This window comes from Pseudorca crassidens, chromosome 1 (genome assembly GCF_039906515.1).
Source record: "Pseudorca crassidens isolate mPseCra1 chromosome 1, mPseCra1.hap1, whole genome shotgun sequence".
Taxonomy (NCBI): Eukaryota; Metazoa; Chordata; class Mammalia; order Artiodactyla; family Delphinidae; genus Pseudorca; species Pseudorca crassidens.
The window spans coordinates 185,694,059-185,716,084 of record NC_090296.1 but is presented as its reverse complement, the minus strand read 5'-3'; the positions used below and the strand labels follow the sequence as shown (position 1 = coordinate 185,716,084).

At 43.9% G+C, this 22,026-nt stretch overlaps 1 protein-coding gene across 1 annotated transcript in view; it reads left to right on the top strand.

Annotated features, from left to right (window-relative positions):
• The first annotated feature begins 6,750 nt into the window (after positions 1–6,750).
• LOC137221327 (uncharacterized) overlaps positions 6,751–22,026 on the top strand; it is a 34,785-nt gene continuing 19,509 nt past the window's right edge. Inside the window, exons 1-3 of the mRNA XM_067730821.1 lie at positions 6,751–6,793; positions 16,050–16,106; positions 18,323–18,456. Coding sequence (XP_067586922.1) covers positions 6,751–6,793; positions 16,050–16,106; positions 18,323–18,456 — 234 coding nt within the window. The remainder of the gene's footprint in view (positions 6,794–16,049; positions 16,107–18,322; positions 18,457–22,026) is intronic.

Genomic DNA, 22,026 nt, shown 5'->3' with positions numbered 1-22,026 from the left:
CTTTTAATTGGGCCTCCCTGATGGGTCTGCATTTTTAATTATTGCTAAAATAAAACGGGTACTAATTTAACTACTGTAGTGGCTTTACCTAAATCCTTATTTTACACTTTGAACTTTCCTCTTGATGCAGTTTAAATGGGAATGAATCGAGTAAATGACCATTAATAATTTTAAATGTTCATAATACTCGCTGGGAAGTGGACAGTACCTCTCTTTGTTGGCACACAACTCCTCGAATAAGTGGAAATGAGTGGACGAGAAATAATGCGGCAGCTCCTCTTGGCCTATCATGGTGCCTTAGAAATCTGACTGACTACATCCACGCGCAGATGGCTGGGCCTCCTCGAGGCACCGATGGGTGGTGCGTCCTCCCGACAGGGCGCCCGGCCTCCACCGTTTTCCCAGGAGAAGCGCGGCTACGCTGCTCCCGCGCCGCGGACGCTTAGGTACCGCAGAGCCTCCTCCCGCTGCTGGTTCCTGCGCCTGGGGAGCGAGGAAGGGCCTCCTCTCGGCTCCGCGAGCCCCCGGGACACCGAGCGGAGGCATGGGCCGGAATGTGGGCCCGCGGGCCGGGAAGCGACGGGAGCCCTCACCCCGGGCCTTTCCTGGCTACTCCCAGCGCCCGGCCATCTGCGAGCCCGCCGCCGGGAGGCCTGGGCAATGGGCGCAGCCAGCGCGGGGCAGGGCATTCCCGGCGTCGCGCCGAAACCCCAGTTCTCAGCTTCGGCGGCGCGATGAGAGTATGCGCGGTGAATGGCAGCAGCCCATGTACTCACCCCAACCTCCAAGCCCGGGGAGCGCGCGCTGAGCCACGGAGCAGCAGCCCCCAGCAGCCCGACGCCCCTTCGCCACCGCACGCGGCTCCTTAGGGGTACAGGGAGGAGCCCTCGGGGAAGAAGGGGGCTCGCGGGGCGGAAGGACTCCGACGCTCGGGGCACAGTGTGGCCGGGACTGCCGTCAGGAGCGTCGAATCACTAGGACTGCTCTCCTACGCGCAGCGGGGCCGAACCCTTCCGCGGCCCGCAGGCCTCGCCCGGGGCCGGGGCCGCCACAGGTGCCTTCGAGTCAGATCCGGAGCGGCCCCACCCGTTCGTCAAATCCCTCACACTATTGCTTCAGTAGCGTAAGGTCGGGGGTGGGGATAGAGGCCAGGTCCCCTGGTGGCAGGGAGACAAATAGTGCGCACGAGGCGGCCGGGGATGCAGGCTAGCGAAGGGCCGTCGGCTCGAATCTCTCCGAGGGTGATTTTAACACGCCGACAAGCGCAGCGTACGGTTTCCATGTTGGGCGGAGGATACAAAGAACGACTTTGCGCCGAGGAAGTCGCCTGACGCCAAAACCCAGCAACCCCGACTTAGGGGGCCCTGAGTGGCAGGAGGCTGGATTTTTGGTTGAGTTGCAATTAATGGGAGATAATTATGACCGGGCCTCTCAGCTTATTAATATTTATAGCCTGGAGCGACAAGACCTTCGCTCCCTGGAGGCGGGTTTTTCGGGCCCAGGCGCGGAGCCCGGATGTCTCCGGAGCCAGGGGCTTCCCCAGTGACCTGGGAGGAAAAAGTGTGGTGGGTAAAATGGAGACCGTGCGCCTTCTGCGTTTCTCCTAATTATATGAACGGTGGAAGTCGGGCCTGGGTGTGGACGCGCCCCGCAGGAACCGCTGTCCGTGCGTCCCGAAGGCTGCCGGGCCGAGCACCTCGCAGGGCCTCCCGCCGGGCCTTCGGCCCGGCCCCGGGCAGCGAGCGTTTCCGGAGCCCCGTTGTTGTCACTATTAATTACCCAAACATTGCCTTCTGTTTCTAGCTCCCGGGACAGCCGGGGTGTTAGGGAAGTGTTCCAATAAGTAGGCTAGGACTCGGGGGTAAATGTCTTTTAAGCTCCCTCCCTCCCCTTGGAGAGCCTTGTGGGACGAGGGCCAGGAAGAGTAAACGCGGCCTGGCTTTGGGACGGTTCTGCTAAAACGCCCACGTCGGGCCTCTGTCTTCATCTGTGGGGCGCCGCGCTGCGGTTCCTCCCCCGGGCGGGGTCCCAGGGCGTCGGCGGAGCGAGGGGGGGCTCTCTGGGCCCCGCGTCGCGCCCCGGGCCTGGGGGACGCGCCGGAATGGCTGGGAAGGAGGGGCTGCGCGGGCCTATCTCGCATGGGCCTCCACCCGGGGCGTCCGGCCAGGCCACCAAGCAACGCTTACGAAGCGTTTGCAACGCGTCCTTCGCGCCGCGTCCGATTTCAGCTTTCCCCTTTAGGCTGACGCGGGCGGGGAAGATGCGAGTCCCCCCGGCCCGGGGGGTGGGGGCGGCGTCCGCGCGCGGATTCTCAGGTAATAAAGGTCTGGTTCCGCAGGGGAGCCGCCGCGGTTCCCATGGCAACGCAGGGGCTCGCAACAGCCCGCCAGTCCGGGCTGCGGGCGGCTGCGCTGCGTAAGGAGCTCTTCTCTTGGGCCGCCGCCGCGGGCGGCCTCTTGCTCATCTTCGTCTCGGTCTCCGTCGGCTCTGGGCCTCTCCACCAGCCTCTGCACCAGAACTGTTAACTGAAAAAAGGAATCTTTCGTCGCAAGGGGTGCTCCCGATGGAGCTGCGCGCCACAAAGGAGGGTACCTGCTACACCCTACGGGTACCAAAGCAGTCCTCGCCTCCGGCACCCAGGCCCAGATGTGGCGACACCAGACATTGCTTCACAGTTGTGTTCGGCCCGTCCGATTGGCTTCGAGGGCTGGTTAGCATCGACCCCCCAAAATGAGGAAGACTCACAGCGTATTAAAAGGGTGATGAACAGGATTTTATTATAATGATAATGGGTTATAGCATAAAGGCATATTTATCAGAGACACGGATGGCTCGTAGACAAGTTTTCTGTACACACAATCTCTCTCTATATACACACTCACACCTGAGAAGAAAACGTTTTGGCAGGCACGAAATGAATTTTTCTCTTTACCTACATAAAGAATGTGTGGAAGTCTTGGGTGGTGGAGTTAAAACAGGACGGAACAGTGGCACTAGATAATTTACAATGACGAATCTGCTACATCGAAAATAGAAGCTATACTGTTTTGTCCAGTCCATTGCCATTTGTATGTGTACAACCTTTTTTAACGTGTTAGTCCAGTTAAAAAAATAATAATGGTAATGATGATAATCTTCAGTTTTATCATGGGAAAGTAAATCTGATAGGAGGGCATCTATTCGATGCTAATGTCCAGTAAATAAAAACACTTGCTTTTTATGGCTAATTTACACTTACTGCTTGAAATAGATAATGCAGACGTTTTCATTTTCAGTTTCTTGACCTTCCAGTAGGGTCATATATATTTTCCATTCCCCACTCCCTCTCATCCTGCTTTTTTTCTATTTTTTAAAATAAGCTTAAATTTTTTAGAATAATTTTAGGCTCGTAGAAAAGTGGGACAGTTTTCCTGTACCCAGCCCCAGTTTCCCCTATTGTTAACACCTTGCATTAGTGAGGTACATTTGTCACAACTAATGAACAAATACTAATACATTATTATTAACTAAACTACATACTTCATTTGAATTTCATTCATTTTTAAATTTTCCTTTTTCTGTTCTTAGATCCCATCCAGGATATCACATTATATTTAATCCTCATATCTCCTTAGGCAGTGACAGGTTCTCAGGCTTTCCTCGTCTTTGATGACGTTGAGAGTTTGAGGATCTGTTTAAATTGTGGTATACTGTAATTTACATACAGTGAAATGCAGAGACCCCAAGTTATAGTTTTATGAGTTTTGACAATTGCATATACCTAATATAATCCACTTTTGCATAGAAAACATCTAATCTTACATTTGAAATGTCACACAAATATCATCTTTGTATTTGTATAGTTTCTCCCACATATATACACAATTTACTAAATATTTCCCCAAATCTTTCAATTCCAACTTAATATTTAAAAATTTTCAGTTCCAAAGGATATTAAAGTTATTTACCTGTTGTTATCTTAATGAGCTGTTGATCAGTTAGTTCAATAATCTTAATTACCGATTGTTCTTTATTCTAGACTTAATTACCGATTGTTCTTTATTCTAGACCATTTTCTCCTCTGTGGAGAGTGGTCTAGCATGCTCCTTAAGAAACTAGATAAACGGGGGCGGGGGGGCGAATGAGTCAATCTGAGGACACTTACTGTGGTGGCTTAGCAATTTTAAAAAACAGATTCTTCATTTTTAAGTTCTTAATATTGAAGTGATAATTAATGCACTCATTCATGCACAGCTCTTCGGGGAATTGTTTTTAAGTACATTTAAGCCATTTTATCATAGCTCACTGATTCTCCTAATTGTTGAAAAAAAAAAAAAGTGTTTCACATTTAAGTCCTTGAGAACTTGACACATGGTATAACCCCCAAATGTATATATATTTTAAGTGATGTTAACAAACGTAGAACTGGTAAAGGAAATAAAGGTCTTATACCCTTGTGAGCATGGACCCTATAACCCAGAACATGTAACAGGCGAGTTAACAGGTGAGTGAAGCCCTCAGTTACAAGCATACCTCGTTTTATTGCGCCTTGCTTCATTGTACTCCACAGACACCACTGCATTTTTTTTTACAAATCGATGGTTTGTGGCAACCCCGCATCAAACGAGTCTATCTGTGCCACTTTTCCAAAAGCATTTGCTCACTTCGTGTCTCTGTGTCATATGTTGGTAATTCTCACAATATTTCAAACTTTCTCATTATTATATTTGTTATGGTGATATGTGATCAGTGATCTTTGATGTTACTACTACTACTTGCTGAAGGCTCAGATGATGGTTAGCATTTTTTAGCAATAAAGTAATTTTTAACTAAGGTGTGTACATTTTTTTCAGACATGCTATTGCACACTTAACAGACAACAGTCTAGTGTAAACATAACTTCTATATGCACTGGGAAAACAAAATGCTATTGCACACTTAACAGACAACAGCATAGTGTAAACATGACTTCTATATGCACTGGGAAGACAAAACTTTGAGTGATGCGCTTGACTGCGTTATTTGCTTTATTACAGTGGTCCGGGACTGAACCTGCAATATCTCTGAGGTATGCCTGTAATAGAATCTAATTTCCTCTCATTTCTGTGGTATTTCATGCTAGCAGGCTCAATGGATCATATTTTTATGGCTGGTAATACAGAGGAATGGACATGAGAGAGAAAATGTAAAATTTATGGCTGTGTTTCTCCTCTTTGCTATTCACTATTCATGCATGACTATTTTTAAGAAGCCCAGTGGGGTTGGAGCCCTGACCACATTTAGTTGAAGCTGGTCATGTCAGAGGATGCTTCTGTCAGTAATTCCAGGAGCTGCCTTTCAGAAGAAATTGTTCGTCATTATAGCTTTTAGAGTCAGGCCATTTTGTGCCAACACAATTCTGGCCCATGTTATCTTTCCCAGTCCACAAGTAAAAACCAAGCCAACTAGGGTAGAAGACTGGTCAAAAGGTGTGGGTAGCAGCAAGCAGATGATTTTCATTCTTTTACCATGACCAAAGAGGATTCAAAGATCTGTGTAATTAGCATAAATATATTTTCCACCCATTCTAAAAAAAAATAAATCTCAGTTCCTACCCAAACCAAGTAATATGAACAAATATCTTCCAGAAAGATAATTCTGTGCAGGAAGAGAATGAATTTTTTTGAGGAGTAATGCCTTTTTACTGAAGTCTACCTTTACTTACAGCTAAGAAAAGACATAATGTTGAACAAGTTAGCATGTGTGATATTTGATTATTTGCCTGAATTTGGGTAAGCTGTGACTATCAGAAAGGATGTCAGAAACAGTCTGTGTTTTTCTACATGCTTACAAATTGTATTTCAGCAGCTGTCACTCATGGCTGAGAGTTTGGCTGAGTAGAACCACAGAGTCCTGTGTGCACTGGGTCAGGCAGCAGTGACTAACAAAAGTGGTCTCTGAAATTAGACAGCTGGGTCCATATCTGGTGCCGCCACTGACTTGCAGGTGACCTTAAGCATGTCACTTAACTCTGTGTCCTCGACTATAAAATGGGGATATTAATACCAGCTTTATAAAATTGTTGTGAGGATTAAATGACATATGCACATAACACTCAGAATAGGAAGCACATAGGAAACATTTAGTAAGTGATAAATATTATTATTATTGTTTTTATTGTCATTAATTTTTGAATAGCTGCTGTAGCCAGGTAGTGTATTATATGCCGGTTTTCAGTAATGTAGAAATCAGATGTGTTACTGCATGAAGACTAAAAACCGAATCCCTAGGTTTGAGCCTGTTTGACCTGTCCATTGTTCTTTAACAAGCTTTTTTTTCTGGCCTACAATATTCATAACATTGTCCTAAATGCTGTTGATTTTGCTGTGTTCTTCTTTATTATCACAAAAGAGATATAAACGAAAAGGAAATGTAACTCCTGGCGAGCCTACCCCAAGCCCCAAGTGGGTAAGCTGTGTGATCACACACTGATCCTGACAAGATTCCCCCAGGAACGCTGAAGACAGGACCACTTGAAAGTCTCCTCGACTTACTCAACAGACTTTAATGAGTAATGACCAAGCGGCAGGCTCTATTCAGAGCTGGCTATTCGCAAATAAGACACAGTCCCCACCCTCGAGAAGCTTACAGTGCACTGGGGCAAGATACAAAAGTAAACATGCAATTAGGGGACAGGAGGAGTGCTGATAGAGGAGGGCACAAGAGGCAGAGTGAACTTACCGGAGCCCAGACTGAGGGGTGCAGGGAGGCAAGAAAAACCTCCCAGAGAAGATGCCTAATGTGGGTATTGAGGAAAAATGTGGCATTGATCCAGGTGAGTAATAAGGAGAGCTGAGCTGAGAAGGACGGAGAGAAGGGAGGCTCCAGAGGAAGAAGAGAAAAAGCCTGGCCAGCAATTGGATGTGGGGAGTAAGGGAGAGATGAGGGGGAAGAAAGCCCCCAGGTTTCCGTTTGGGGGACTGGATGGATGGTAGAGCCACTGACTGAGGGGGAACCCTGGAGAAAGAGCAGGTTTGCAGAGGAAGATGTCTTATCTGATCTCAGATACAAGAGTTTGAGGTGTCTAGGGGACATGAACTTGGAGATGTCCAGTCTACAGATGGATACTTGGGTGATACCCAACTTGGAAGCATGATGAAGGCGTGATTTCTAGGTTTTCTAGGGTGTCCTATATGATCATTCCTATAATCTTAACCCTTTTAGGTCAGGAAAATTTCCTGTGAAAAATAGACTTTTAACGGTGGGAAAATAGCATTCATTCCGTGGAACGTCATTTTATAACTAAACTGAACACGCACTCCAATCCTTAAATAAAGTATGTGCAGAATTAGTTACCTCATTTAGCTTAAGATGTTTAACTATTATAAAATTTCTCAAGGAGTTTTAAGAATTGTGAAAATGGATTATAGTAAATACATTTCACTCCTGCCAATTTCTTTGCTTATTCTTCTGGGCACACGAAGAGCCAAAGTATGAAGTTTAATACCTGTGAACAAAGAAATCACTCTTACTGACTCAGATGGCCTGATTGGGGTGGGTGTTGATGGAGAGAGAAACCCATAGCCTAGAGAGAGATGGTCTGACACGGCAGGTGAGAGCTTGGGCAACAGAGTGAAGGGGGAATCTGAATCCTGGCAGGCTTTACTACTTGCTAGCTGTATGCCCTTGGGCAAGGTTAGACCTCCAAGCCTCAGTTTCCTCCTCTAAAAAGTGGATACCACACTAGTACTTTTCCTACTTATTATTGAAGATTTAACTAGGTAATCCATGTCATAGCCTTAGCGCAGTACATCTCAATAAATTTAACTATTACGGATGACCCACTTAACTATCTTGGGGTCATGTTTTATTTAGAATAAGTTGGTACCTCTTGGGTTATTTACTTCTCAAAGTCTGGTTTCTTCCAACAAGCCATCCCAGGAATTGCTATTTATTGTCCATAGAATTATCTCTGCATTTAGTTATTTATTTTAATAAATTTATTTAATTTTGGCTGCATTGGGTCTTCGTTGCTGCACGCGGGCTTTCTCTAGTTGCATCGAGCAGGGGCTACTCTTCGTTGTGGTGCGCCGGCTTCTCATTGTGGTGGCTTCTCTTATTGCAGAGCACAGGCTCTAGACACGCGGGCTTCAGTAGTTGTGGCTGGCGGGCTCTAGAGCTCAGGCTCAGTAGTTGTGGCGCATGGGCTTAGTTGCTCCGTGGCATGTGGGATCATCCTGGACCAGGGATCAAACCCGTGTCCCCTGCGTTGGCAGGTGGATTCTTAACCACTGCACCACCAGGGAAGTCCCTATGCCTGCATTTAGAATAAACGATACTAGAAGGAATGGCCTTACTGATTTCAGAGGCTATAGTTTTACAACAATAAAAACAAATATAAAGTTTTAGGTGTCCTTTCTTAGGTAAAATTGAGACCTTACCCCATGCTTCTCCTGAGCTATCATGGCAGCAGCAACAAAAGGCTTTTTTCCTCCCAGATGAAGGCCATGCTTTCTGACTTTCAGTTTGGTTGACTTTTCCATCTGCTCTCCCAATGTTTCTGAAAAAGGCCTGAAGGGTGAACTCTGCAGGCTGGGGAGTGAGGCCAGCGCTTGTGTCAGTGATTTGCGCAGCATCATGGGCTTTGGTTAAACACAAGTATAAACGCTGCTTCTCTGAACTCTGACACTGATACACTAAAACTCTGCCTCGAAAGAAAAGCACAATTAACAATTTTGTTAAAGTTGGCATTTGGCAACAATGACGTATGGCCAAAGTCCCTGCCTGCTCACGCCTAGGAGCAAAGACATCTGGGGACAAGGCCAGTAAGAGGCTGTGCCTTGCAGGAGGACCACTACTCTGCAACGGAAGCCAGAGCCTTTCCAGTGTGGGCCAGGCTCAGGAGAGCACCCTGGGGGGCAGGGTCCAGGAGGAGTGTTCTCAAGCTCAAGCATTTTGGTCTCAAGCTCTTTGACAGCAACGCATCCTGCAGGGCCTGTGAGAGGCAGCAGACAAGCTTCCCCTTCTTCTCACACACGAGACTGTCACTATGGCTTCTGCAGTTCCCGACTTTTCTTGTGCGCTCAGTATACATATTTTTAGTTGCCTGGTTATTGTCCTTGAGTTAAAACAGAACCCCAGAGTTCAGAATCAAGGGGTGTGGGGTTAGGAAGTAAAGGGTCCCAGAACCTGGAATAACATCTATGATTATTTTTGAGGCAGAAGAGTAAATATTTAACAAATAAATATTTGTTGAACACTGAATCACTGCCTAAACACGTCTGCATTTCCTAAGCATGATAATATATGAAGACTCATATATTATTCCATTTTTGACAGATTAAAGCAAAAGCCACATCAAATTAAGCAATTTCTCAATGATGGCAAAGAAGTCAGTTAGCTGAGCTGGAATTTCAGATCCCTTAATAGTGAGCTGCACACACACACCTCCCAGTAGCAAGAATACCATTTATATGCAGATCAAAACTACAATGAGGTACCACCCCACACTGGTCAGAATGGCCATCATTAAAAAGTCCACAAATAACAAATGCTGGAGAGGGTGTGGAGAAAAGAGGACCCTCCTACACTGTTGGTGAGAATGTAAACTGGTGCAGCCATTATGGAAAACATTATGAAGGTTCCTCAAAAAACTAAAAATAGAGTTGCCATATGATTCTGCAATCCCATTCCTGGGCATATATCTGGAGAAAACTATAATTCTAAAAGATACACGCACCCCTATGTTCACAGCAGCACTATTCACAATAGCTGAGACATGGAAACGACCTAAATGTCCATCGACAGATGAATGAATAAAGAAAATGTGGTACATATATACAGTGGAATACTACTCAGCCATAAAAAGAATGAAATAATGCCATTTGCAGCAACATGGATGGACCTAGAAATTATCACACTAAGTGAAGTAAGTCAGAAAGAGAAAGACAAATACCATATAATATCACTTATATGTGGAATCTAAACTATGATACAAATGAACTTATCTGTGAAACAAAAACAGACAAAGAACAGACTTGTGGTTACCAAGGGGGGGGTGAGGGAGGGATGGACTGGAAGTATGGGATTAGTAGATGGAAACTATTATAGATATAATGGATAAACAACAAAGTCCTACTGTATAGCACAGGGAACTATATTCAATATGCTGTGATAAACCATAATGGAAAAGAATATGTATATGTATAATTGAATCACTTTGCTGCAGAGCAGAAATTAACACACTGTAAATCAACTATACTTCAATAAAATAAATTTTAAAAAGTTAGGAAGAATACCATTTATAGAATCCTTCTTGACAAAAATGCAGAAACTAGGTGATGGGTGACATATATGTTAAATGTTTAATTGCTTTCTGGTTTTATATTAAGCAAAAAGTGCAGAGCAAATTACCAGACTTCTTATTTTTCACCTAAGTGCTTGCCTAGGATTATTTCTATTTCTCAGGAAACAGCTTGAAGTATATAAGCTACACAGCTACATTTAAAAAACAATCATGTTCAGTATAATCCCAGCAATATCACATGAGATACTTTCAATATTTGCTGTCACCTGGAATAAAATACAGAAAGAAGCACAAGCTTGTGTAAGAAGGGGGAGTGCTGAGTCAATGCACAACTTTAATATTGTTATTAGTCCATTGTGTACGGTAATTGTGTTTTCCAAACCAAAGCCTGGTATCTGATCTGGTAAATACACATGAGAGCAACAGGGCAAATATTTGAAACCAGAACAGTCTCAGAAAATTTGCATGATCTTTTTACTGTATTATTAAGTGTGAAGCAAGTATTTGGGGATAACTTGGAAAGGCCTGTACATTCTATTAATATTGACTTTAATTGTACCTTTTCAGTTCTTGTTGTATATATTTGCCTTTCTCTTAGAAACCTAAAATAACTATTAGTAGTGGCAATTCAACTTAAGAATCTTAAATCTTAAAATATTAAATGTTAAACTTCAGATAATATATTGCTATTTTTTTCCAAGATAAACTCCAAAGACTATGTCTACAAAGGCACTGGAAAATTGTATATAGAATAACATCAAGGTTGGCAGACATAGTGGAAAATCAGACAGGAACATCTTTCTCTTCAGTTTAAAAATCTGTATTTTCTCTGAATTATGTGGCTGCTTTTATCTATTTTGAATTTCAGTCACCGCCAGATACATCACTATTTGCTTGATTTGAAAGAAAAATTAAAAGAACTCAGAGAATCGTAGTGTCCAGAAAAACTCATTTATTGAGCACTTAACTATGTGCCAGCTTCGATGCTCAGACACAGAAAAAGAACAAACAGCCAAACCAACTTATGGCAGATTGGCTCCTGCCCTCAAGAAGCCTCTGAGGAAACAGACTAGTAGTAAGGGGATGGTTGCAATACAAGGTGGGAAGGTTTTGACGGGGCAAGGGTACGTGCCAGGAGCTGAGTTCAGCAACTCACCCTCCGAAGGACAGCCAATAAGCGATTGAGTGATATCACTCAGCATGGTGGCTGCCTCACTGCTCTGCTTCTCAGGGATAAAACCTTCCAAAAGTTTCCACTGAAGGATATTGCTCAGGATTTAATAGAAGATATGTCACAGTTGAAAATATACTTTGTGGGCATAAAGATAGGTGGTCATCAGTGATCTGTTTCTGCTCAGTAACTTTTTTTTTTAATTTTTATTGGAGTATAGTTGATTTACAATGTTGTGTTAGTTTCAGGTGTACAGCAAAGTGAAGCAGTTATACATATACATATATCCACTCTTTTTTAGGTTCTTTTCCCATACAGGCCATTACTGAGTATTGAGTTCCCAATGCTGTACAGTAGGTCCTTATTACTTATCTCTATTATATATAGTAGTGTGTATATGTCAATCCCAATGCTCGGTAAGGTTTCAATGTCAAGTCTTAAGAGTAGGTACGGAAGTGCAAAGCACAGGAAAGCAGGCACTGGACAAGCTGCAAACTGTAAGCTAAACATGCAGCCTTTTCAATGGTAAGATTAGCCTGGATGAGGAACCAAAAACAATGTATTTGGTCATTTACCTATTCTGAGTGTTTGATATTGGCCAAGTTACTAAGCTTTCTCTGTGCCTCATTTTCCTCATCTGCAAAATGGGATAATATCATCTACCTCACAGGGTAGGATTAAATGAGATAATTCTTGTAAAGTACTTGGAACGCTGCCTGCTACAAAGTGCTATTATACTTTAAGCCAAAAAATAAATAGTGTCTGAAGTAGAGATATTAATAAAAGGGGATAGATGCAGTTTAAATAATTTAGTTTGGGAGAAAGGCAGAATTTGTGTTCTGAAATCTTCCTTTATTTTTATCTTTTACTTATTACTCTTGTGAGAATCATTTGTTAAAAAGAGGGTCCTGGACTTCCCTGGCGGGCAAATGGTTAAGAATCCGCACTTCCACTGCAGGGGGCACGGGTTAGACCCTGGTTGGGGAACTAAGATCCCACATGTCACATGGTGCGGCCAAAAAAGAAGGGTCCTTACCTTTTAGAGATTCATATAGAGGTATTAGTGAAAGAAATGACATGATAGCTGGGATTTGTTTAACAATAAGGCAGTGGGTGAGGTCTGGAGAAGGAGGGAGGGTAGAAATGAAACAAGATTGGCCATATGTGGATGGTTATTAAAGATGACAATAGACACGTGAAGCTTTGTTAGATTTGCCTCTACTTTTGCATACGTTCAAACCCATACTAAATTTTTTTAAATAATAATAATAAAGCCAGGATTTGTAGCTTCTATCTGCTCCTATGTATAAGTGCTCTGGTGGAGATTGAATGCTCAATTTTTCTTTTCACACCAGGCAAGCATGAATTTATGTCAACCTGATGCAGAAATCATGTTGCTATGGCAACTTTTCACCACATTAAATGATTGCAGAGTCAAAATGGCAGCAGGTTTTCTCCAGGGGACAATCTGAGTATTGGAGAGAGAAACCCATTCCAAATACCCCTCCTAGCCACCCCCATACCCTCTAAGAGTCTCCGTCCCCCACCTGCCATAAGGGATTGAGGGGTATAGAGGCCAACAGAGTTTTGAGCCCAGAAAATTAGGGGATGGAGGAGCCTCTGGTGCAGACTCTTGGAAGAAGCCACCTAAATTCTCACTCTGCAAATGGACTTCATGTGGAGTAGTTCAGGTGAGGGCCACTGGTTGAAAGCAATGAGTTCTCCATAGGAAAACAGACCATCAGTGAACACCAGTTCCTTTCCTTTTATGCCCTTTCCCAACATGTGCAACTGGGTCAATAAGAATCCAAGCCCAATCCCAACTTCCTGCACAAGGGATTCTGTTTCCATAGAGGCACACTAGGCACTTGCAGAATCACAAGGAAACCATCATGTGGCCAGGATCTATGGTCATCATTAAGTCCATGGCCCTGCCCTCAGAAGACTTTCTCTAAATCGTTCCATATGTGACCTGAACAGCAACACAAGGATAGAGGGACACCAGGCAAGGGGCAGGAGGGTTCATTCTACAATACAGAATGGGCCCTCTTGGCTTTGCTTGTTGGAGAGATTGATCGTGGTTCCCACTCCTCAATCTGTTGGCTGCATCAACGTGGGCAAGTCATATAACCTCTGTGTGCTCATTTCCCTGCTAAAAAAATGGTTCCCTCAAGGTTGTGATGGGAATGAAACAAGATAAAATATGAGGGAAAGCCCTGAAGAATGTATGGGTGATTGCTACTCATGAGAATGGGGGGGAATTACAAAGCCACTTAAATCATTGTTTTTTCTTCCTCTCTCCTTCCCTATTTCCTTCCTCCCTCCCTCCCTCCCTCCCTTCCTTCCTTCCTTCCTTCCTGCCTTCCTGCCTTCCTCCTCTCTCTCTCTCTCTCCTTCTTTCTTAAAAATTCCAAAAACCACCCTGACATTTTTAGCATGTCCCTTGGAAAGAGTCTCCTCACATTTTCAACAATTCGTTTCTTTTTAAGTTTCTGGGCACTGTTAGTAAAGCACCCAGTACAGGGCACACTAGTCCTGGATGGATTAAAGCATCCATCAAAGTCCGTGCTAGGGCCTATCACACTAACTCACAGTGCTGTCTTTCTCCTTCAGTCTCCCTCTAGCCAATCGAATTCAATACTTTATCATGCATGTTATTATGCTGTGTCTCTAAAAACTGCCTACACAGACAACCTGGAAAGCTAGCTAACTGGAATTTCATCCACTCAATCGAGAAGTCATCTTTATTATGGGAGTAATGAAATGTTTATTTTGGCTGAGTCAACATGGAGGGTTTGTTTTTTGATGTTTCCTCAACACTTGGTGCTGGCTGCAAGAAACCCCCAGCATCCTGCTTGGCATCAGGCATTCAAAACATTTTTAAAGTGATAGAACGTCTGTGCTGGTGTGTATTTTAATATAGCTCTGTGGTTTTGAACAGGCTGTTTTTCCAAGAGGCTGCTTCTGTTTTCCGTTTTTTAAAAATTATTATTATTATTTCAGGTAGAAATGCTGACAAATGTAAACAGTTCTTATTTAAAGCCTTTTTTTTTTTTTTTTTTTCTTTTCACTCTTGAAAACAGTCCTTCCCAATCCTGTCTTTGGTTTTCAGAATGTGTGATGCTTGTCAGGCCTTTGAATGGTATGTTAATTACAAATTGATTGAGCATGTCTTCATTTAGTTACCGCAGCTTGCTGGCTGTGAGAAGGGAGACACATTCCCCTGAGAGCTCCCCATGGGGCAGAGGCCCCAGAGCAGAGAGGGGCTGAGGCATGAAATGTAGTACACACGGCAGGGGAGCCTGCGTGAGGGAGAGTGGGGACCAAAGTCTCCGGTGGATCCAAAGGGCAATAGGGATCCACTGTAAGTCCTAGAGCAGTGACACGAGAGCCTGTTGAGAGCCGTCATCTTTCGGTCTCCTCTTGCTACTTAGGTTAAGTCTATAACAATCCAATCAGATCATAAAGCAATCTGCTTGATGGCCAGGCAGTCAAATGGCAAATAATGGTCTAGATGGGGCTCAAGCCCACTAAATCTAAGATGTGTCCATATTAGACAAAGGAACTAACACACTGCGAACATACTCAACCCAATTATTTAAAAATAGCAGTGGAACACCTCCCTCATTTCTAGGAAAAATATACCAAGGATTTGTTAAGGAGAGGGTCATCTGGAACTAACGAGCTTTGTGAAGAAGATTCCTTTCTCAGTCATATTTGCCATCATGATAGAAAACAGACAAAACGTTGAAATTCATGCAACACTTTGCAAAATCCTGTACAAAGAAGGGGAAGTCTTTGCATGAAAGAAGCTTGAGCTCCAACTCAGAAAATACCTATATAGATGTGAAAAAGATACAAGACCCACCAGCCAAACAAACTATTCACTCTCTGTAAATGCAGGACTGACTTCCCAGGCCCACCAGTTTGGGAGTAAAAACAGTGTCCAGTCAACAGTCGAAATCTCCTATGTTTCAAAACACAGTATCACTCACTCAGCAGGGCCCCCAGCCCTCCCCTCAGACCCCCAGAATCCTCCCAAACACTTCCAGGACTTGGGGATGGGGGAGGGATGGCTGGGGAAAGTGGAAATTCTCTCTCTTGGTTCCCGCCTCAGTTGTACAATTTTCCTTCTCTTCTGCCCTCACAGCAGGCTGTCATGCATGGCTGGGCGTGGTGGCTGCTGGGAGCTGCACGGCCAGCTCAGTCCACACGTGGCTCCCTGAGGCTCTGTGTTAAGTGTGCCTCCACCTCCATGGCCGCTGACACTGTTTTTTTTTTTTTGCTCTCTGGGTTCTGTGGAAACTTAAGTGAAGCAGCTCTTCATTTTTATTCCCTCTTATCATCTACTCTAATTATTATAAGCAAGGGCTCTGAAGCCAGACAGACTTGGGATTTGGGTCCCAGATATCCTTCTCTCTCTCTTTGTGGTCTCTTTGTGAAGTCACTGAGTCTCGGTTTTTCCAGCTGTAAATTGGGGATTATCATAATAGTGCCTCTGTAATCGGGATGTCCTCAGGGCTGAACTAATTGATCCATGTAAAAAGCTAATCCTGTACCTGATCTTGGTCAAGCTCTCAGTAACATTACCTGTTTCTGTCCATGTTGCTGTAGTTGATGCGGCCGTGGTGGTTGTTCAGGTGACAGTGCCCTTCCTGCGGGCATTCGGCCGTGAGTCCAGGGGCACAGGCAAGAGAATGATGTGTGTGACCCCCACTATGCTATTGGAAAAACCCAGCCCCATAAACACCCAGCACAGTGCCTGGCACATGGCATCTGCTCAACAATGCTGATTTCCCCAGTGGAAATGGGGAAATTTAAACCATGTCTGTCACCTGTGTTCTGAAGGGCACACTTGATTATATAGTCTGTCCTTGGGGTCTTTCTTTCTTTCTTTCCTTCTTCTTCTTCTTCTCCATCTCCTTCTTCTTCTCCTCCTCCTTCTTTTTTAAGCTTTTCGGAAAGCTTTCAGAATATCTATCTGTGTTGTTGTTGTTTAACCTTTGTGTCCCTGGAGCACCTCGCTTGCTCTTGGAGAGCTCCCCCTGATCCTGGAAACAGACCTGCTCTGCACTGTGTGAACTTCTGCCTTCCGGCTCCACCAAGACCACCGGAAGGGTGTAAAGTCCTCAGCCACAGCAGCATCTACATCGGCCTGCTCCGGGCTCTCTGCTTCCCAGGTTCTCTTCTGTCCAACACACCAGGCCCCAGCTTGTCGAGAGTCTTCATGACACTGAAAGGAGTCCTCAGACTTTTAAAAATATCTCCCAAAATCCAACAGCCTTCAACATGGACCTGCTGTAAGAACCCCGTGTCTGATTAAAATGCCATGAGCCACGGCATTTGGCTAGAACAACATCAGTGATTTGGGATAATATTTGTTCTGCCTGTTGATCAGGTGCTCTGAACCTAAAAAGTGGAAAACCAATTAAGGTTTTGATTGAGGATACTAAAAAGAGTACTTGGTGGTAAAAGCCTGGATGCCTCTGCTCTAGTCAATTTCATTTTACAGATTTTCACGAAAATTAAACCAGAGGGGGCAAAACAGGTTACACAAGGATGTGAGAATACGATGAGCCTTTAAGGGCGATGCCTGGTTTGCCGGAAACCCAAAAATCTGTTGTGTTTTTTTTAGGCTGGGAGCCCCTAGGCACCAACGCTTAGCTTCCTGGGGAAAATGCACTGTTGCTTTCCAAGAGCAGTATACCCCAAAGTCCTTTTTAGATTTCTGGCCGCCTAGTCAGTGGAGGGCAGAGTATTCCCCAGCGCTTTTCCACTGCCCTCTAAACCCAGGTCCACTCCTGCCTCACTCCTGCTTGCCAGCTGCCTCCTCTGTGCTTGGCTGGTTATGGCAAACGTGTGGAAATCCTCTCCGGTCCCAGAGCCCTGTGGGGAGCAGGTGGGGACCAGACTCCCCATCCATCCCTAAACCACGGAGTAGGGCATAAGATAAGCTATTCTGACCATACTGGAACCTTCTGTAAAAAAAACTTTCATTATAGCTTTATATTTTTTCTATGATGACTCGGACCACATTGTCGGATGAGCCTTAGAATCAATACCACGGTCAAACCACGGAGGAGGTGGGAGTCTGGAGGGACTATTTCACAGTTTAGGCAAAGTGGTGGCTATTTTTAATTTTGTGCTCTAGGCCTCATTAGTGCTCATTCTCTTAATACTTTATTCTTCTCTAGATTGGTCATATTAATAAATATTAATACATAAAGCCTGTGTAGGGAGGGATCTCTCCTAAAAGAGGAGTTCATTCATCTTTGAAAGTGTGTAGGATTTTTTTTTAAGTGTCTACTTGGGGAAATGCTGTGGCGGCATTAATAGACAACAGCATTTTAATTATGAATCTGATATATTTGTAACACAAAACCTAGTAATTTCAACAATAAACACTGTGATTATACGAAGAGTTTTAAGAAACTGCTGAATATACTCATGAACCACATTAAGATTCAATTTCAGCTCTTGTTAGCCATATCAAATAATATTGGGTGAATTGGTTATTTTAAGTGTATTTGATGTGAACTGATTTTGTATCATCAGAAAGAATATTGAGGGATGTTCTGTAGTTGCCATTATGCATCCTGCCCTGGCTCCTGACCTGTATGTGTCTAATCATGAAAGATTTATATAGCATTTGATTTTTATTACGTGTTATCTTGAGTGACGGATAGATACTTGCTATAATTTCCTTCCCACCAACCTTGGACTTGTCTGTTCAATATGAGCCAGGGTCCCAGTGGGGATAAACACTGAGCACCAGGACCAGGGCAGAGCTTGGGAGACTGGGGCAATGTCCCAAGTGCACGCTCATCAGGGGCTGCACGGCTTCCAAGCCCCTTTCCTCACATGATCGCTGTTTCTGCTACTACCAGCGCATCTAAGTCGCAAATATGAGTTTGTCATGCAACATGAGTTAAGACTTTTCAGACACAACTTTATTCCACTTTTGGCTGGATCACCGAGCACTGATTGCAAGTTCCCCTGGGACCTGCAGCAACAGATCTGGGTATCTGAAAACAGAGCTACCATATGATCCTGCAATCCCACTCCTGGGAATATATCTGGAGAAAACCATAATTCAAAAAGATATGCGCATCCCTATGTTCACACCAGCACTATTCACAATAGCGAAGACATGGAAATAACCTAAATGTCCATCGACAGATGAATGGATAAAGAAGATGTGGTACGTATCTACAATGGAATACTACTCAGCCATAAAAAGAATGAAATAATGCCATTTGCAGCAACATGGATGGACCTAGAGATTATCATACTAAGTGAAGTAAGTCAGACAGAAAGACAAATATATGATATCACTTATATGTGGGATCCAAAAAATGATACAAATGAACTTATTTACAAAACAGAAACAGACTCACAGACATAGAAAACAAACTTACGGTTACCAAAGGGGAAAGGTGGGGGAGAGGGATAAATCAGGAGTTTGGGATCAACATACACCCACTACTATATACAAAGTAGATAACCAAAAAGGACCTACTGTATAGCACAGGGAACTCTACTCACTAATCTGTAATAACCTATATGGGAAAGAATCTGAAAAAGAATGGATATATGTATATGTATAACTGAATCACTTTGCTGTATACCTGAAACTAACACAACATTGTAAATCAACTATACTCCAATAAAAAAAAAAAAGAGAGAGAGAGAGAGATCTGGGCATCTGTAACTCTTAGGTTTGCTCATGAAATGTGCTTCAGGGTATGTTTAGTAAATATGATACAAAAATCACATGCCTCCTAGAAGCTTTCCTCTTCTTAAGTACCTGGATAAATATGCAGAAAGTGAAGGCACAGGAGAAATTAGAGCAGCAGGCAAGACCTTAAAAAATCAACGTATAGCACAGAAAACACTTGTCAAGGAGGACTGGGAAATGCACTGAGATGGGGAAGAGAGAAGCACTTTCTGGGCAAGAGAACAACAGCACATGCGAAGGCCTGGAGGCAGGATGCACTGGAGAGCAGGCTGGGCTGAGGGAAGCAGAGCAGTGTGGGAGTAGAGGTGAGGCTGGGCCCAGCTGAAAATTGCCGCAAATTTCAGGGCTTTTTCTGAAGGCCCTGAGCAGCCAGTGAAGAAAGGAGGTGAAAGAGAAACACATTTTATACATAGTTTTTTTTTTTTTTTTTTAACATAGTTGCCGCTGTCTACACTCTGTGTTATAGCCTGCTTTTTCATTTAGCTGTATATCATAAACATTTCCACTGTTCTTCATTAGAGCCATTTTTCATTGCAATATGGCCAGTCATTCCATGAGTCCCCTTTAATCAGATATTTAGATTGTTTTCAACTTTTTTTTTATTATTATAAAGTAGGGTAGTGCTGAGTAACTTGTACATAAAACTTTCCCTCCTATTTAAAAGTAATTCTGTGTTGGGATACATTCCTAGATGTCACACCAGCAATAAGTGGCAATATTAGTTTCTTTGCTATGATGACTCTCTGATGGGGGAAAATCATTATCTTCGACTTTTAGTTTACATTCCTTTGATGACTAGGACAATGTAAACGGTCTCCATATTTATCAACAAATATTCTTAGGGCAATAGGTAAAGTCATAAAGTAATTTAGTGAACAGATAAAGAGAAGATCAGTTTACCCCAGTAAATCTATGGAATGTGCAGAGAAGCAAAACAATTTTAGACTAAGCTAAAGTTATTTTATAAAACGATATTACTTAAAAATCAATGTGTTTCCTAAAGGCTAAATAAATTGTTCTTTGGAAGAAAGACAAGCTAATAAGAAAGACAAGCATTAAGACAAGCTAATAAGTTACATCTACAGACAAGTATAGATAGTGAAATCAACTTATCTATATGGCTCAGATACCAGAGTAATCTGTTCATGTGGTTTAAGCACAAACCTACGCCTAAATCAGTGTCCAAGTATCTGAGAACTTGTCTATTCCACTAAAAGAAACACAGGCTCAGCTTCTTTTTATTGACCTCAGGAAGTGTCTGGAACGACCTCACTAGAGGGGGTCTCTGTGTGGGCCTCCACTGGTTTTTAAAATAGCTGCTTCACTGAGCCACCCCCCACAGGAAAGCTGTGTTTTCCAGCCCATTAGGAGAAACTCCCAAATCAATGTACAACTGTGTTCCTGAAAAGCCCAGAGCAAGAGAGCTGGCAGAGTGCACTTCAAAGCTCAAGTTCTAAGAGGAAATCTGTCCCCCTCCAGCTGCCCCCAGGATAGGACCCTACTCTTAAAAGATTTGTTTAAAATCTATGCAAAATCAGACTGGTCCTCAGTGAAATAATCACCACCATTGAGCCTCAGATGGCGCAGACGCCTGAGGTCTACCTGACTTCATCACAAGGAAAGCTGTCGGCCAGGAAAGGCTCTGGTGCTGGGTAGAACTACCCTCTTCCTGGGTCTTGTTTCCCAGAGTTAAGTTGACACATCCCAGAGGCCAGCCCTGGACGGAAAGCCCTAGCAGACCGGTATAGAGCTGGCCCCTCGTGGGCGCGCCCAGTACAAATCAGAAAGTGGCTTCTCAGGGACTGGAGGACTCTGTGCTGAGGGCACTGACTGAGTCATGGGCAGGGAAAGCCTTTGGAATCCACAAACTGCCGTGGTAAGAAGTACCCCTCAGCCCTGATATTAGCCCAGGCTGTGGAGAAACACACATGGGCTCGTCTCTGTTGCCGGGCTCTTCCCGCAGGTGGTATAGACCAGAGACCATACCCTCCTGCCACCAATGCTCTGCCCTGCAGTCATAAGTTCAGTGCCTATTTAATACCCTTGTGAAAGCCAGCAGTTTAAAACTGGTTTTAGAAAAGGCAGGCAGAATTCTGTGTGTCACTCCAAGTTAAAACCCTGAGGATAATTACTTAAGTCCAGTCAGCACAGAGCTACTGCGGATAAGGTTTAGTCTCTTAGCCATGGCAGCTTGTTCTTATCTTGGAGCCTCTGTTGTACTATTTGGGGCAACCTCCATACGCATCATCTTGAAAAACAGAGCATTTTGCTGAAATCCTCCATGTGGAAAGCCAGTGTGACTGGACCAATGATTTAATTATTGGTCCTTGATTTAATTATTATCTTAGGTAGAGTCAGCAAGTGGGGCAGTGAGCAAAAGACCCGAGGAGGGATGAGAAACCTCTCTATGGTACTTTCTGCCTCAGGAAAGAGGGGCTGTTCATTTGTGGGGGGGCTTACTATTCTCTTCCAAGCTCCTGAAACTGGACACCACTCTGGTGAGGGAAGAGGATGGAGCGCTGGGACAGCACAAATAAAAGGATAATTAATCAGGTTGCTATTTGGCTTACAGCCATAGCTTCCTTGGCAACATAGATCCTTCAGCTGTCAGCAATCAGTCTACAGGCAACTTTCAATTATCAACGCTCTTGGAGGGGGCAATGATGTGGATAATCCAAAGCAGCAGATAATCCCTCCAAATCATTTAATTTATCTTTTGCATGGTTTTCACATGTACACACACGCAAACACACATGATTCTTTCCTTCCTCATTATGTTCCGCTTAGGCCCAAAATCAAATTGATATGCATTCCTGGGCGTACACCAGTTGATAAGAAGGTTGACTGAAGGAA